This window comes from Coregonus clupeaformis, chromosome 33, assembly GCF_020615455.1.
Source record: "Coregonus clupeaformis isolate EN_2021a chromosome 33, ASM2061545v1, whole genome shotgun sequence".
In the NCBI taxonomy this organism is placed as follows: Eukaryota; Metazoa; Chordata; class Actinopteri; order Salmoniformes; family Salmonidae; genus Coregonus; species Coregonus clupeaformis.
The window spans coordinates 18,892,493-18,910,936 of NC_059224.1; the positions used below are offsets into that span (position 1 = coordinate 18,892,493).

Consider the following 18,444-nt stretch of genomic DNA (forward strand, 5'->3'; position numbering starts at 1 on the left):
CTCTCTCTCTCTGTATCTCTCTCTCTGTATCTCTCTCTCTGTCTCTCTCTCTCTCTCTCTCTCTCTCTCTCTCTCTCTCTCTCTCTCTCTCTCTCTCTCTCTCTCTCTCTCTCTCTCTCTCTCTCTCTGTATCTCCCTCCATATTGCATTTTCTCTCTCTCTTTTCTTCTTCTCTGTCTTGGCTCTCTCTCAGTATTCCTCTGTCTACCCCTCATCCCTCTCCCTCCCTCCCTCCCTCCCTCCATCCCAGAGTGAGTCTTCATGTCTAAAAGCATTACAGAGCTGATTTCCCAACCTGACAAGAGGAATCGCACTGAGAAAACGACCCAGAATCCAACAGCTACAGAGCCAAACGGAGCCAGTCAATCATCAGCCTCCATCCAAGCTACTGGACCCTGAGGCATTACAGGTCTCTTTAGACATCTGCGTTGCCTCACACATGTTCTAGGGACTGGTTTTTAAGTATATTACAGGTCTACAATTTATCAGAATCACATTCAGAGTAGAGCAGGGTTGTTATGCCTGCTAATGTCATTAGTTTATTTTTATATGGCCAATTTAAAGGTAAATCACAAAGTAATCATATTCATGGTGACTCGGGTACAAACAAACTAACTCTCGCTCTTCCTCTCTTATCTCTCTCTCTCTGCCTAGTTAAGTCTCTACACCACAGTAGCCTGAAGTATGTCTGGTCTAATCACACTGTACAGCAAGCATTCAATAGCATGCATGGCTGCCATCCTCTAGCTCTCACTGCCATCTCAACCCCACATATACTGTACCTCCACCGAATACAATTTGCAATTGCCCATTAGAGTGGACTAGATAGGAAAAGGCCCGTTTACAACAGACGTCAAATGAGATTCCTTCTTGTCTTAAGAGCAGAGGTATTGTAAAGCAATAACGCAAAACACTTGATAAGATTAAATAAGTGCAGGATTTCCTGTTAGCAGAGCCTTTGGTCAAATCCCTGATGTGATAACCAACACAGGAGCCTGTTAATAAAGTGTATGGGTGAACACACTAGCTGCATACTTCAATTCCATTGCGCCATGTCCATATCAAGTGAAGTAATATCCAACACAGACCATGCTATTTGTGTTATGGTGGGGAAACTCTCGCCTTAGGACACAGGGATGTAAAACCTATAGTGTGAGAAAAGGGTTAATGTTGTCTGGACGGTTATGAAAATGTTAAGTGTAGTCTAGTGGTAAAGCACATGACTCTGGACCACATATCCCCTTTAGCTACAAGGGTTTGATTCCCATATAAAGCCTTCCTGTCTGAGTGCCGCTCTTTGTAGGCTACTGCATCCATCTCCCCCTTTTGCTATATTAAAATATAAACACGAAAGAAAAAGGGCTTGATGGTTATTTGGAATCTAATAGAAGAGTTACAAACCTCATCAAATCTGGCCTCATCCTCACAGTTCTCCAGAACACGTGTGTAGAACGACAGACCTGAGTGGTGAAAGGACAGAGGTCAGGGGTTAGACAGGCTCAAAGGGTTAAATATTCAAATGATAAAAATACATCGAAAAAATGTTTTTCGAAGAAGTGTAGGGTCACAAAGGGTCAATGAGTCTTGTATATGCCTTGAAGAACACGTTGAAAAGCAAATCTCCATCCATCTGACGGTGCACAATTGGGTTAGGAGAGGGTGTGGGATTAGAACTGCCCTGTGTGGGATTAGAACTCCACCACTATGCTTGAACATTTTGAGAGTGGCACTCAGTAATGTGTTGTATTGGATTTGCCCCAAACATAACACTTTGTATCAGGACAAAAAGTTAATTGCTTTGCCACATTTTTTGCAGTATTACTTTAGTACCTTAATGCAAACAGGATGAGTATTTTGTATTATGTGCAGGCTTCCTTCTTTTCACACTGTCAATTAGGTTAGTATTGTGGAGTAACTACAATGTTGTTGATCCATCCTTAGTTTTCTCCTATTACAGCCATTCAAGTCTGTAACTGTTTTAAAGTCACCATTGGCCTCATGGTGAAATCCCTGAGTGGTTTCCTTCCTCTCTGGCACGAGTTAGGAAGGACGCCTGTATCTTTGTAGTGACTGGTTGTATCGATACACCATCCAAAGGGTAACTAATAACTTCACCATGCTCAAAGGGATATTCAATGTCTGGTTCTTTTTTTACCCATCTACCAATAGGTGCCCTTCTTTGCGAGGCATTGGAAAACATCCCTGGTCTTTGTGGTTGAATTGAAATTCACTGCTCGACTGAGGGACTTTACAGATAATTGTATGTGTGGGGTACAGAGATGAGGTAGTCATTCAAAAATCATGTTAAACACTATTATTGCACACTTATTATGTGACTTGTTAAGCAAACTTATTTAGGGTTGCCATAACAAAGGGGTTGAATACTTTATTGACTCAAGACATTTCAGCTTTTCATTTTTTATTAATTTGTAAACATTTTGAAAAACATAATTCCACTTTGACATTATGGGGTATTGTTGGGTACAATTTAATCCATTTTTAATTCAGGCTGTAACACAACAAAATGTAAAGGGGTGTGAATAATTTCTGAAGGCACTGTAGCTACCTATATAAACGTATAATCCACATAGCCTACATGATTTTTTTCTTCGTAAAAGCACATAGATGTGTATGAAATGGTGTGTATGATAGATGTGTATGTACCTTCTCAAGCTGTACCATCATGATTTTAATGGTAGGCAAAAAGAGCTAGATTTATTACTAAAATACCAAAATATATCACTTTTGCAACAAACTGTCAAAATGAAGACCAGAATTGACGTTTCAATATAACTAAGCCTAAAACATCTGGTTTTCAATTATCATTATTTTTTCACTATGTTACTCTTTAAAGCTTAAAAAGTGTCAGTGTTCAACCTAACAATACAACAGAACAGATTAACCGGAATGACATTTTATATGAAAGCCACGCTCCTACTAAGCCACGCCTTCAGTCTTCTGAGCTGACCTGCTGAGTCATATCTCAGTGACCCAACGCCTGCAACCCAGCAGTTAGGTCAACCAAACAACCCAGCATTTTTTTCATAGTGTAACCACCGCAGATCGTTTGTGGACTGATTTGGGGTTGAGCTTTTAACCTGTTGAGGTTGCTCATTTTAGGAGAGCTTTGACTAGACTGACATGTCAGCTGTGCGAGGAATTATTTATGCTTTGTCAAAGTTTTAGGCGCTCTTCCTTAAAAGCCAGTAGCTTCAGTGAATTGTCCATTCTTTTTGTCAGTCAAGTGTTCGTCAACATCAATATTCATGGGTTCAGCTCACCTTCTGCACCTGTAAATGATTACCACAATTTTGCAGGTGAATTCCGTCTGTCTCCTGATGCTTTGCACCACATGACAAAACCATATACAATTTACCAGAGACCCACTCAACCTATGGCACAACTCTCCTTCCCTGGCAATAGATAACAGTAATTTACATGTGTCGGACTAAGTGGAAAGGGCAAGACAGAGTAATGGTGCTATAATAACCGAATGACAAGCATAGACCCACACCAGGCTTGATACGAGGAGCCAGAGGAGAGGAGAGAAAGACAGACAGACAGATAAAAAACTAAATGATGACTTATAATGACACCAAATGGGACAGACGGAAGAGAGTGTGAGAGAGTGTGAGAGAGAGAGAGAGAGAGAGAGAGAGAGAGAGAGAGAGAGAGAGAGAGAGAGAGAGAGAGAGAGAGAGAGAGAGAGAGAGAGAGAGAGAGAGAGAGACTACTGACTCAACAAAAGGAAACGGCATGGACACAGCTATACCGGCAATCTAATGTATACATATTAAATATAGCCTAATTCAAATACTACTGTGTAAAGTTGTAGCTATTCATCTTTTACATTTTCAGTCGGGTTGTTTAAGAAATTATGCACCATATGCGTACGACCACAAAGATAGTAAACACAGTGACTATTGGGTCTATTAAAAGACGGCTTTGTGAATGAGGGCTGGTGAATATCAGAAAGCTCTTCTGTGATTGTGCGTTTTATATGTACATAAGTCATTTGTTTTGTGTGTAAGAGGCTTTGTGTACTGAGGTTGCCAGCCAAACACACACACACACACACATAGGTAATTACAGCCCTTGTCACTCTGACTGGTTATTAGCCTGGACAGGGAATTAATACTTTCTCGCTGGCAGGTTGGCAACCCCATAACTTCTCTCTCTCTCTGTGTTGAAATAAATACATGAATCACAGTTAACCTGTTTTCCATTTGCTAGTACAAAATATATTTATTTCTTACTCAACTCAGATTATACAACAAATTACATGTTGTATTTGAGAAACTACAGTTACTGCAACAATTATTGGGTTATGTTTGTAGCGGGTGATTTGGACGGAGTCAGGCGCAGGAGGGGTAAATCACAGAATAAATGGTTTATTCGGCAAATACGTAACAACCTATACGTAACCTAGTTAACTCTCCTCAGGACTTTGAACGGCCCCACAAACCGCGGGCTCAGCTTCCGGCAGGGCAGGTGGAGGGGCAGGTTCCGGGTCGAGAGCCAGACCCGATCACCCGGTACAAAGACCGGGGCCTCACTGCAGTGGCGGTCAGCGTTGGCTTTCTGGCGACACACAGCGCGCTGGAGGTGGACTTCCATGTCTCCTCCGCGTGCCGAAACCAGTCGTCCACCACAGGAGCTTCGGTCTGGCTCTGATGCCACGGTGCCATGACCGGCTGATACCCTAAAACACATTGAAATGGAGATAGGTTAGTGGAGGAGTGGTGGAGAGAGTTCTGGGCATATTCAGCCCATTGCAAGAACATCGACCACTCCCCCGGCCAGTCCTGGCAGTAGGACCGCAGGAACCTACCCACATCCTGATTCACCCGTTCCACCTGCCCATTAGATTCGGGGTGAAACACAGAGGTCAGGCTGACTGAGACCCCCAGACGTTCCATGAACGCCTTCCAGACCCTAGACGTAAACTGGGGACCCCGGTCAGACACTATGTCCTCTGGCACCCTGTAGTGCCAGAAGACGTGAGTAAACAGGGCTTCCGCAGTTTGCAGGGCCGTGGGGAGACCGGGCAGAGGAAGGAGGCAGCAGGCAGCAGGCTTTAAAAAAGTGGTCCACAACGACCAGGATGGTGGTGTTACCCTGAGAGAGGGGAAGATCAATTAAGAAGTCAATCGACAAGTGGGACCATGGCCGTTGTGGAACTGGTAAGAGATGTAACTTACCCGCTGGAAGGTGCTTAGGTGCCTTACTCTGGGCGCACACCGAGCAGGAGGAGACATACACCCTCATGTCCTTAGCCAAGGTAGGCCACCAGTACATCCCGGTCAGGCAGCGCACTGCACGGCCGATGCCTGGGTGACCAGAGGAGGGGGACATGTGTGCCCAATAGATAAGACGATCACGGACACTATACGGCACGTACCACAGCCCAGCTGGACACTGAGGTGGAGATGGCTCTGTGCGTAACGCCCGCTCTATGTCCGCGTCCACCGCCCACACTACTGCGCCACAATGCAGGAGGCCGGGAGTATGGGGGTGTTGTCTATGGGCCTCTCCTCTGTGTCATACAGCTGTGACAGTGCATCTGCCTTCACATTCTATGTGCCTGGTATATAGGACAGCGTGAAATCAAACCGGGTGAAGAACAAGGCCCACCTGGCCTGGCAAGGGTTCAGCCTCCTCGCTGCCCGGATGTACTCCAGGTTACGGTGGTCAGTCCAGACGAGGAAAGGGTGTTTCGCCCCCTCGAGCCAGTGCCTCCAATATTAATTGACAAAGCCAATGAAGTGCTGCACCTCCTTTACCGTGGTTGGAGTCGGCCAATAACCCACGGTTGAAATGCGGTCTCCCTCCATCTCCACACCTGATTTGGTGATGTGGTATCCGAGGAAGGAGATGGATTTTTGGAAGAACAGACACTTTTCTGCCTTGGCATATAGGTCATGCTCCAACAGTCGGCCCAGCACTCTGCGAACCAGGGACCCATGCTCGGCGCGCGTAGCGGAATACACCAGAATGTAATCGATGTAGACCACCACACCCCGAAACACCTCATTCACAAAGCACTGGAAGACTGATGGAGCATTCATCAACCCGTATGGCATCACCAGGTATTCTTAATGCCCCGTGGTTGTGCTGAATGCTGAATTCTGTCTTCCACTCGTCCCCTTCCCGGACACGCACCAGGTTGTACGCACTCCTAATTTCGTGAAGAAACGCACCCCATGCATTGATTCGATTACAGAGGAGATGAGGGGTAGAGGGTAACTATAGCGAATGGTAGTTTGATTAAGTGTACGGTAATCAATGCAAGGGCACCGACCTCCGTCTTTCTTCTTCACAAAAAAGAAACTTGAGGAGGCGGTGAAGTGGAGGGACGTATGAACCCCTGGCGCAGGGACTCGGAGACGTATGTCTCCATAACCTCAGTTTGAGCCTGCGACAGGGGATATACATGACTCCTGGGAGGCACAGCGTCTAACCGGAGGTTTATCGCGCAATCCCACGCCCGATGGGGTGGTAATTTGGTCGCCTGCGTTTTGGAAAACGTGTGTGCCAAGTCGAGGTATTCGGGGGGAATGTGCATGATGGAGGTAGTGTCTGGACTTTCCACCGTGGTTGCACCAATGGAAACAGCTAGACACCTACCCTGACACTCTCGCGACCAGCCCGTGAGAACCCTCTGCGGCCATGAAAAGGTGGGGTCATGTAGTGCTAGCCAGGGAAGGCCCAACACAACAGGGAAATCAGGGGACTCAATAATATAAAAGGTGATTTGCTACCTATGGGTCTCCTGCGTAATCATGGCGACTGGTGCTGTAACTTCCCCAACAAAACCTGACCCTAATGGTCGACTGTCAAGTGCTTTGATGGGCAATGGAATGGACAGGGGAACCAATGTAATACATAGACTATTAGCTAAAAACCTGTCCATAAAGTTCCCAGCTGCGCCTGAATCGACAAGTGCCTTACACTGGGGAACTCCTTGTAATCAGGTGAGTTGATGTGGATGGTGAAATGCGCAGCAGAGGGCTCTGAACGAGTGTGGGTTTGTGCTACCTGGGGTGACGCAAGAGTGCCCTGCCTGCCGCCACCAGAACCAGAAGAACTGGAACGACACCATGCAGCAGAATGTCCTCTCTTGCCACAAGAGTAATAATAATATAATAATAATATGCCATTTAGCAGACGCTTTTATCCAAAGCGACTTACAGTCATGCGTGCATAATTTTTTTTTGTGTATGGGTGGTCCCGGGGATCGAACCCACTACCTTGGCGTTACAAGCGCCGTGCTCTACCAGCTGAGCTACAGAGGACCACAAGAGTGACACTGGATCTGTCGTCCTCCATTCTCCCGGATCGCTGCACCACCCAGCTCCATCGGAACGTGATCCGGGTTGAAGGGGGGTGAAACGGGCAGGCCCCTTCTAGGACGTCCTCTTGAAGCCAGCAGGTTGTCCAACCGGATGGCCATGTCTGTCACGATCGTCATACATGGAGGAGGACCAAGGCGCAGCGTTGAAGGCGAACATATTTATTTATAGAATGATCACACGATCAAAACAACAAAACGATGACGTGACAGTCAATGGTAATACACAAACCAAATACGAACAAGAAACCACAATGAATGAGTGCCAAACGGCTACCTAAGTATGACTCCCAATCAGAGACAACGAGCTACAGCCGTCTCTGATTGGGAGCCACCCTGGCCAACATAGATCTACAAAACCAGAAAGTGAAACCTAGAACACACATAGACTATACACACCCTGGCTCAACATATTAGAGTCCCCAGAGCCAGGGCGTGACAGTACCCCCCCCTAACCCACCAAACACCACAGGGGAGGGACCGGGTGGGCACTCCGCTTAGGCGGCGGATCCGGCTCCGGGCCTGATCCCCGCTCCCTCTCCAACCGCCCAAAGTACCCCTGGTCCGGTCTGCCCGTCCGGAGCTGGACTGCGCACTGGTGGAGCGGATTGCTCTAGCTCCGGCGTAAGCATCTGACCGGTGCCGGACCAGCCACGGTGGAACAGGCACGGGCGTGCCGGACTGACGACGCACACCACTGGCTTGGTGTGGGGAGCAGGAGCGCCGAGCCGGGCTGTCGGGCGCACCACTGACTAGTGCGGGGAGCAGGAACGGGCCGAGCCGGCTGACGGAGCGCACCACTGACTTGGTGCGGGGAGCAGGAACGGGCCGAGCCGGGCTGACGAGCGCACCACTGACTTGGGGCGGGAGCAGGAACGGGCCGAGCCGGGCTGGCCAAGCGCACCACTGACTTGGTGCGGGGAGCAGGAACGGGCCCGAGCCGGGCTGACGAGCGCACCACTGACTTGGTGCGGGGAGCAGGAACGGCCGAGCCGGGCTGACGAGCGCACCACTGACTTGGTGCGGGAGCAGGAACGGGCCGGACTGTACTGGGGACACACACCACTGGTCTCACGCAGGATCTGGAATGGGCCGGACCGGACTGGTAACACACCCCAGTACCTCTCGCCGTGCCTCTACACCTTCCACCCCCTCTTCGACCAGTGGCCCCCCGTAACCTGGCGGCCTCCTCTGCCAATCCGCTGGGCCGCTCTGCCGCGGTCTCCTGCTGGCCCGTCGTCCACGGCGTTAGCCCCCCACCTAAAAAATTTCTGGCCGTCTCTCCTACCCGTGGACCAGGTCTCCATGTCCCTCGCCAGCCTTTCGCCCTTCTGCCACAATGTCAAGCCCTTCTCTTCCTCACTCGGCTTGACCCAGTCGAGGAGGCGAAGGAGATCTGCTAGAGATCTCCCTGGCGATGGCTCCTGGACACGCTGCTTGGTCAAATCTTGGTGGTTTCTTCTGTCACGATCGTCATACATGGAGGAGGACCAAGGCGCAGTGTTGAAGGCGAACATATTTATTTATAGAATGATCACACGATCAAAACAACAAAACGATGACGTGACCGTCAATGGTAATACACAAACCAAATACGAACAAGAAACCACAATGAATGAGTGCCAAACGGCTACCTAAGTATGACTCCCAATCAGAGACAACGAGCTACAGCCGTCTCTGATTGGGAGCCACCCTGGCCAACATAGATCTACAAAACCAGAAAGTGAAACCTAGAACACACATAGACTATACACACCCTGGCTCAACATATTAGAGTCCCCAGAGCCAGGGCGTGACAATGTCCACCAGTTGGTTGAAGGTCAACATGGTATCCTGGCAGGCTAGCTCCCTTCGGACGTCCTCACGCAGGCTGCATCGGAAGTGGTCGATGAGGGATCCGCTCGTTCCACAAGGACCCAGCCACTATAGTTCTAAACTCCAGGACAAAATCTTGCGCGGTCCTCGTCCCCTGCCTCAGATGGACCAGATGCTTGCCCGCCTCTGGTTCCGCAGGGTCGGGTCCTCTCCTCTCCAGGCGCTGGACAACCTGGAGAACCCGATCCATCGCTTCGCCCAAGCTGGCTAACATGGTGGAATGCTCCCAGACCCGCTCAATGACTCCAGGCATATTCCCCGCTCCTGCTGACTCCATGCTGTTGAGTGTGTATTTCTGTAGCGGGTGATTTGGACGGAGTCAGGCGCAGGAGGGGTAAATCACAGAATAAATGGTTTATTCTGCAAATACAGCGGTAAGCAGCAATGCGTAAAACAACTGCAGTGCGGTATAACAGTACACTGGAGAAAACAAAACACATGGGTGAATATCCCGGCAATAAGTACAATAAAGCTCCACCGAGCTATCGACACCTCCACATGAAACAATCACACACAAAGACATGGGGGGCAGAGGGAATACATATACAGGGACTAATGAGGGGATATGAACCAGGTGTGTGAAAAAACAAGACAAAACAAATGGAATGATGAGATGAGGAGCGGTAATGGCTAGAAGGCAGGTGACGACGAATGCCGAAGCCTGCCCGAACAAGGAGAGGAGGCAGCTTCGGAGGAAGTCGTGACAATGTTAGTATTATGGATAACCTCTTTCATAGGTATAAAAAAAAGTTTTATATTTGTTCATTGAATACTGTATATATAATGAATTTCTTTATTTTCTTTTTTCTTTTTTTTTAAGCAACTTTGAGATTGTGTATGAAAAGCACTATATAAAATAAGAATTATTATTTTTATTATTATTATAATATTCAAGATGTTGACAATGATTTGTTTCTCCCTGCTTTTTGAAGTTGGAGTATACATCAAAGGCTTCACAGGAGGATCTGATGGGTTCAGGATAATGCAGTACACATTGTCAGAAATTTAGTTTGAACACAATTGCAAATGCAGCATAAATTCCAATGTGTTCCACCTACACGAACCACAGTGAGCATGACTGTCCTGATTAATCTTTTCACCTAACAGAGATATTAAACCTGTTAGTCTTTTGGATTTAAGAGGGTTGGACCACACACGCATAGTGTTATGCAAGGCCCTCTTAAAACCAAACAACAATGAAACAAGGCAGTTTGGAGAGAGAACAAAACAAGCAGCAAACGAGCAACCATGTCAGAGAAAAGAGACTGAAACTAAATGACGAGAGGAGAGAGAGAGAGAGAGAGAGAGAGAGAGAGAGAGAGAGAGAGAGAGAGAGAGAGAGAGAGAGAGAGAGAGAAGGGGGGCGTGTAGTCCCAAGCAGGCAGAACGATAACAACTTCTTTGCGAATCAAGCAATCTGTAATTTAATCTCAACCAGAGTGAAACTGACTCCATTCCGTGATGGTGGAAATAATTGTTTAATTTCTCATTTATTTGACATACAGCGTAACACATTGGCTGTGTTATCTTCCCCTCAGGCCACAGAAGAGAAGTTAGGCATTACCATCAAGCCCTACTACACTACAGTAGAAGCTGGGGTATCTGGCTTCAGAATAGGAAAGAACTAGACTTCACAACTGGACTACTTACATAATTACTATACTGAACATAACAAAGGGGAAGAAAAAAAGCATATCTTTACACAAACCACAGTGAGCATGACTGTCCTGATTCATCTTTTCACCTAACAGAGATATTAAACCTGTTAGTCTTTTGGATTTAAGAGGGTTGGACCACACACACATAGTGTTATGCAAGGCCCTCTTAAAACCAAACAACAATGAAACAAGGCAGCTTGGAGAGAGAACAAAACAAGCAACAAACGAGCAACCATGTCAGAGAAAAGAGACTGAAACTAAATGACGAGAGAGAGAGAGAGAGAGAGAGAGAGAGAGAGAGAGAGAAGCAGATAAAGCAAGGTTCAGTAATGAATATACTATGGTGAATGGTAGACATGGGGACATTCTGTGCACTTTCAATTTCCTGGGGATTTACAGAATGTGAGTGTTTCTAAACTGATATCTAACTGAAGGGCGACAAACTTTTACAATATTCATACTCTCATTCGACACAATGGTGCCAGTAGATTTGGGCAAATATTTGGCCTTAGTGGACAGACTGTCCTCTACCAATCACTAAAATATACTTACTGTATACACATTCTTGTGTATAGGTTCTTGTACAGTATATGTGGACTTCTAATGAGGTTCATTGATTTAAATCCTACATTATCTTCATCTTCATTTACTTAATGGATACATGGGTCAATCTTTATGTTCCTCCTTCTGGATAGATGTCTAACGCTGTGGTTACTGGGAACAAAGCTTATATAGCCTTCCCCATTAACCACCCCTGTAAGGGATATACAGGTTGGCTACCCGGTGGGGCAGGGGCTTCCTTCCTCTCCAGACAGGAAAGAGTCTGAGCTGAAAGCACTAAGGAAGCCTTGCTGACAGCCTGTATAAGAGACCAGGCAGGGAGCTATCAATAACATCTCAAACACCAGAGAGACAGGGGTGGATAGGGAAGGTGTCGTCCTTCTCACTGACATCGTAAGTTAATAGATCAGAAACCGAACACCTTATGGTTCCTTAATTAAACTAAAAAACAAGCCACATAATATAGGGTTTCAGTGCCAGGCAGCTAACAAGTACAGCAGCTGTCCTATTCAACTGGTAAAACCTATCTATGGACAGTACTGTTTAAGCAGGGTTACTCTAATATGCCCCAATGTAAACTGTTACTAGCATTGCCTCTACAAAAAGTAGGCTACTCATTGTCATAAAGAGTTACAGCAGCATTTTTTTTCATCTTTGTGATGTCATAAAGAGTTATCAACAAAATAATTAGTAATTGTTATGTCATAAAGAGTTTTCACTGCAACCTGCAGAGATTCTTGAAAACATCCTCAAAGGCTTTTCTCATTGGTTGGTTGGTTGGTTGTTGGATGTTGGTTGGTTGGTTGGTTGGTTGGTTACTGTGAGCACATACAGAGACTCAAGTGGAATGAGGAACATATGTAACACTTGACAGGGCTGCTAGGGTTTATGTTTAAAGATCTGACACATGTTTCCTGGTGCCCTACTATAAACTGCTGGAATTGATCGGTACACACATATAGACACACAAATGAGAGTGCACACACACAAAGATGGAGAGGGAGAGAAAGATTCACAGACACACACATGCAGCACGCACAAGTATACACCCACATGTAAGTATGCATGCACACCCACACACAGACAGGCACCTACACATACAGGCACGCACGCAACACGCACACACATACACGCACAAACATGCACGTGCACACGTGCACGCGCACACACACGCACACACACATAATGTTTGTGTCTAAGACTTCCAGGTATTATGGGATCAACAGAGGCAATGTAAGCTACTGTATCTCAGAAACCAGAATTCGCTCTCCAAGGTGCTGAAATAGCCAACCAGCTAATGCAACACACACACACAAACACACAAACACAATTCCCTGAACACAAATGCGTGTAAATTCACATCTACAGTATATTGTTCTATCCAAATAGTTCCATTGGGATTGCCAATCTGTTTCCAGTCAGACCACCCTGGCTATGGGAGTTGGCCATAGAGGGCCACGGGAGAGCTTCCTTAATGGAGTCAACTTCCATTCAGAGAAGAAAATCAATGGTGTTTGAGATTGTGAGATACAGCTCCGCTCAGCGCATTACTGGGAGCGCGAGCCCCCGTGGAGAATAGATGAGAGCTGTTGAACGTGAAATAACCGTAGCATATAACCGCTATGGGCTCAACCTATATTGAACACATTTCTCAACTTGAAGGTCAATTAAAAAACGATGTCCTAATTCGACAAACCATATGGTTGTAGGCCTACCCTAGGTTTTGAATGAAAATTCCTAAATAAAAATATTATGTATTCCCATGCGTAAAAGCGCTCCTCGCCTCCACAATTCGTGTCTCTCTCATCACCTCCTGGGATTGCGGAGGTTTCCCCAACTTTTCAGCGCAACCACAGGAGACGAGTCAACACATTGGGCCTTACCTATCCACAGGCTCATATACCGAATCACATTGATCACTTCGCAAAACCCCGGGCACTACGCAATCAGTATATGACTAGTATTGGGACAAAGGATCTGCAGTGATAATAAAGTCCTTGAGCTTGTTACCTCGAAATGTGACTTTGGCGATTCTGTCCCCCTTTCCGCGAAGGTCCCGGACCGTTTTTAGGTGGACTAAAAGAGCCATGTCAAGTTAGGTACAATCCTGCACCTCAGGAGAAAATGAACTATTTTTCTTCACAGAACAAAAAACTCTAATGTGCTGCTCATATGCATGTGAACCAAATGTTCAGTGATCCCTGAACCTAAACCCTCTCATTGCGTCTTTGGTTCTGTGGAACAAAAATCGAATTCCATTTCGCATGCAGCATCTGCTTTCTCCTCCTTCGACAGAAAGAAAGGAAGGATCTTCAATTATTGGTAAGCTTTCGTTTTCTCCCGCACTATATGCTCCGTAGCTGCTGGGTCTCGCGCATCCCAGTGACTGACTGGCGCGCGTGGTGAAGGCAGGGGTTTGCGCTCTGACTGACTGTCGGAGTGAGCGGAGGGTGACAGGGTATTGAAGAGGGAGGGTTGCATTCTCTGAATTTGTATTTTTTACCATTGTTAGAAAGACATTCACTATACAGGCCAACCAATGGGCTTTCATATTAAACATTTTTGGGAATTTGATTTTATTGCAATTTCATTGCACCTATAGGCTACCACAATTCCATATGTCCCAGTCATTTGCAATTTCTACAGCTTAGATTTCAAGATGATCAGAATTATTTAAAAATATAAAAAATGAAATCTTAATTCAATAGTAATTAAGCTTATTAATAGTATTTATGTGATATCCAATTTTAGGCCACGCTAGAAAATGTGAGTTCAGATATATATGCATGGCACAATTATGTCATTATTTCGTGACCAGCAGGGCCACGCGGAATAAAAGGGCAGTTGCCAGGCAACTCTTTGTTGCCCACTGGTCGCCTGGTGTTAGTGCGGAGGTGTGGGTCAGTCTGTGTTTGGTCTGGTGCTGGGCAGCTGCTTGTCGTGCTCCTTCTTGCGTGGTCCGAGGGGTCCGGGTGATAATAACAGTAACATGGCACTCAGAGGAAATGGAAGGCTTATCACGCACAACTCGACCTACATCCCACCTTCCCTAATACCTGGGTGAGCGACGCACCTGCTACACACCTGCAAAATGGACAGAGCCATAATGAACGAGTTGCCTATGGACAAGTAGGCTAGGATAAAAAATGTTTCATAAGTTAATAACATGTTGTTTATTTACTTTCTAATTTGTAAAGATACTGCGGCTATGTTCCAAGTTCCAAGTACTTGTATGGAGACACATTCGGGAATACCACCATCAAATACTTTCAGGACTTCCGAAGCGGGGCAATGGCCTGCAGCAAGAGCCCGTACAGCCGCGGTGGGATGTTTCCGTCCATCTTCTCCAACAGCGGGCTCCTAGTGTCGGCCCAGCGGGCTCAGAGCCGCAACATGACCCTCAACAGGCCCTACTGGCCCCGTTTCAATGTGGACTTCGAACGCCAGGAGACGCTCAAGAGCTTCGGAGAGGTGAGACGGGGATGGGGGTTCTCTATGAGTTGTATTCAACATACCGATTTGATGCCTCATTTTACATAGCATGGTGATCATAACCATATTGGTTTGCAGCTCTCTCAGAAACACCGGGAGAGCTATAAGGACAAGACAGGAACACGACAGCCCGTCAAACACTTCGTCATCCCAGTGAAAGAGAGCGACAAATACTTCTGGAAGCAGATGTGAGATCTAAAGCTGTGTATTCAATAAATATTCCTGTAATGTGTTTACCTGTAACTTTACGTGCTATGGTGAACAGATGCGTCCAAAACAAAATACTACTGATGTAACAAAAATATTTGTTGGATAGTAGGCCTAGGCTATAAATATACTATGAAATTGAATAACTGTCATAACTGCTTTCAATTTTAGAAAGCACATTGTAAGCTATAGGCTATGGACTTGTTAATGCCTTTAAGTCTGTATGTACTCAATTAATATATAACTTCAAAATAAAACATACTCAAGCACACATTACAATTGCCCATCTCTCCACTTATATTTTCTCAAATGCATTACATGATGTGCCCATTCGAACCTGATACACAATTCGACCAACCACACATCCCAAATGACAAGCGATTAGGCTGCATTTACACAGGCAGCCCAATTTCGGATCTTTTTTTGACCAATCAGATCAGCTCTGAAAAAGATCTGATGAGAAAAGATCTAATGTGATTGGTCAAAAGACCAATTAGCGGAAAAAATATCAGAATTGGGCTGCCTGTGTGAACGCAGCCTTTGTCTTAGTTTCACACCAGTTTAAAGACTGACATTAAACATTCGGTCTAAACTTGACACAAATACTCTCTTAGGACCTTACATCTAACATGACAGGAAACCTGCTAGAACACCAGGTAAAACGCTATCTGAGGAGCAATTCGATATCTCTGTGTGTGTATGTGTGTGTATGTGTGTGTGTGTGTGTGTGTGTGTGTGACACAGACAGAGACAGAGACAGAGACAAAGACAGACAGAGACAGACAGAGACAGAGACACAGACACAGACACAGACAGAGACAGAGACAGAGACAGAGACAGAGACAGACAGAGACACAGACACAGACACAGACACAGACACAGAGAGACAGAGACACAGACAGAGACAGAGACCAGAGACACAGACACAGACACAGAGAGACAGAGACAGAGACAGAGACAGAGACAGAGACAGAGACACAGACAGAGACAGAGACACAGACACAGACAGAGACACAGACACAGACACAGAGAGACAGAGACACAGACAGAGACAGAGACAGACAGAGACACAGACACAGACACAGACACACAGAGACAGAGACAGAGACAGAGACAGAGACAGAGACAGAGACAGAGACAGAGACAGAGACAGAGACACAGACAGAGACAGAGACAGAGACAGAGACAGAGACAGAAAGAAAGACCTTGGATCAGAGTATTGATAAAATGACAGATATATTTGAGACAAACACTTTCATAGCATTTTTTTATATTTTATTTTATGAGGCAGGTGTTGTAGTGCTTTTTAAACTGACTCACAGGATTTGAAAGGCTGCTGTGTGTGTGTATGTGTGTGTGTGTGTGTGTGTGTGTGTGTGTGTGTGTGTGTGTGTGTGTGTGTGTGTGTGTGGGTGTGTGTCTCTGTGTGTGTGTCTGTGTGTGTCTGTGTGACTGGCAGAGGTATAGGTGTGAGATTGTTGAGACAAAAAATTCGATGAGTTTATGGTGTTAATGCTATAGAAATGTGATTTGAGGAAGATACACAACTCAATTGCAATTAAATCACAACCTAGAACCTAGGGGGCAGGCTAGAGAGAAGAATAGTTGTCCCCATATTGATATTGTGATAACTCTGCTTTGATGTCATGGTAAGTTGTTTATCTTGTGTGTTCCCACTAGAAAAAGTGCTGTATTGACTTGATATCACTGACTTTGTTTAAGGCCTTTTTACTTCTTACTCTGCATCCCAAATGGCACCCTATTCCCTACAGTGCACTACTTATGACCCTCCCTATGGGCCATGGTCAAAAGTAGTGTACTAAATTGGGAATAGGATGCCATTTGTAACTCAGACTTATTTAATTATAGCTGAACTGCCAAGATCATTAAGAAAGTCTCCACTAAACATCTGCATAACGAATGTACATGCTGTACAAGCTGAATGAGTATTGCTAACATGGTTGCTGAACATTTTCCCGTTCAGAGACCAGCCCCCAATGAAGACAACCTCAGAGGGGGTTCGTCGGTACCAGACCCTCCCGTCAGGCATCCAAACGTCTCTGGATGACCGCGTGATGCGGGATGTGTTCTTCGAGCGCAGATAGCAACTGTGACCAACAGAGGGAGCTGTGGGCAAGGCTCAGAGAGTCAGAAGGACAATAGGCCTACATAAAGACCAGAGACAGAAGAGACTTGTGTGTGAGTCCGTCTGTCATCAGATAGTTGGACCAAGAGGTCTTATTGCCATTACTAGGTAGGCTAAATTAGTTACTTGGTGCTAAGTGTCTGATCTGTCTTGACCCTGTAGAGAGAGAGAGAGAGAGAGAGAGAGAGAGAGAGAGAGAGAGAGAGAGAGAGAGAGAGAGAGAGAGAGAGAGAGAGAGAGAGAGAGAGAGAGAGAGAGAGAGAGAGAGAGAGAGAGAGAGAGAGAGACTGAGACAGAGACAGAGACAGAGACTGAGACAGAGACAGAGACAGAGACAGAGACAGAGACAGAGACAGAGACAGAGACAGAGACAGAGACAGAGACAGAGACAGAGACAGACAGACTTATTCTAAAATTGATTAAATAAATAGTTTTCCTCATCAATCTACACACAATACCCTATAATCACAAAGCGAAAACAGGTTTTTAGTAATTTTAGCAAATTTATTAAAATACCTTATTTACATAAGTATTCAGACCCTTTGCTATGAGACTCGAAATTGAGCTCAGGTGCATCCTGTTTCCATTGATCATCCTTGAGATATTTCTACAACTTGATTGGAGTCCACCTGTGGTACATTTAATTGATTGTACATGATTTGGAAAGGCACACACCTGTCTATATAGTTGACAGTGCATGTCAGAGCAAAAACCAAGCAATGAGGTCGAAGGAATTGTCCGTAGAGCTCCGAGACAGGATTGTGTCGAGGCACAGATCTGGGGAAGGGTACCAAAACATTTTTGCAGCATTGAAGGTCCCCAAGAACACAAGACTCTTCCTAGAGCTGGCCACCCGGCCAAACTGAGCAATCGGGGGAGAAGGGCCTTGGTCAGGGAGGTGACCAAGAACCCGATGGTCACTCTGACAGAGCTCCAGAGTTCCTCTGTGGAGATGAGAGAACCTTCCAGAAGGACAACCATCTCTGCAGCACTCCACCAATCAGGCCTTTATGGTAGAGTGGTCAGACGGAAGCCACTCCTCAGTAAAAGGCACATGACCGCTCGCTTGGAGTTTGCCAAAAGGCACCTAAAGGACTCCTACATTTCTAAAACCTGTTTTTGCTTTGTCATTATGGGGTATTGTACGTAGATTG

General features: G+C 45.9%; 2 protein-coding genes across 2 annotated transcripts in view; one reads left to right on the forward strand and one right to left on the reverse strand.

Annotated features, from left to right (window-relative positions):
* The window catches only part of LOC121548745 (otoferlin), a 105,188-nt gene extending 91,336 nt beyond the window's left edge, over positions 1-13,852 (reverse strand). Inside the window, exons 1-2 of the mRNA XM_041860287.2 lie at positions 13,456-13,852; positions 1,402-1,460 (exon numbers count right to left, since the gene is read on the reverse strand). Coding sequence (XP_041716221.2) covers positions 1,402-1,460; positions 13,456-13,534 — 138 coding nt within the window. The 5' untranslated portion in view covers positions 13,535-13,852. The remainder of the gene's footprint in view (positions 1-1,401; positions 1,461-13,455) is intronic.
* Positions 13,853-14,340: 488 nt separating this feature from the next.
* fam166c (family with sequence similarity 166 member C) lies at positions 14,341-17,332 on the forward strand. The gene is made up of 4 exons (XM_041861106.2): positions 14,341-14,505; positions 14,643-14,916; positions 15,016-15,125; positions 17,129-17,332. The coding sequence occupies exons 1-4, from the start codon at positions 14,435-14,437 to the stop codon at positions 17,247-17,249; spliced, it is 576 nt and encodes a 191-aa protein (XP_041717040.1). The 5' UTR covers positions 14,341-14,434; the 3' UTR covers positions 17,250-17,332.
* Positions 17,333-18,444: the final 1,112 nt, after the last annotated feature.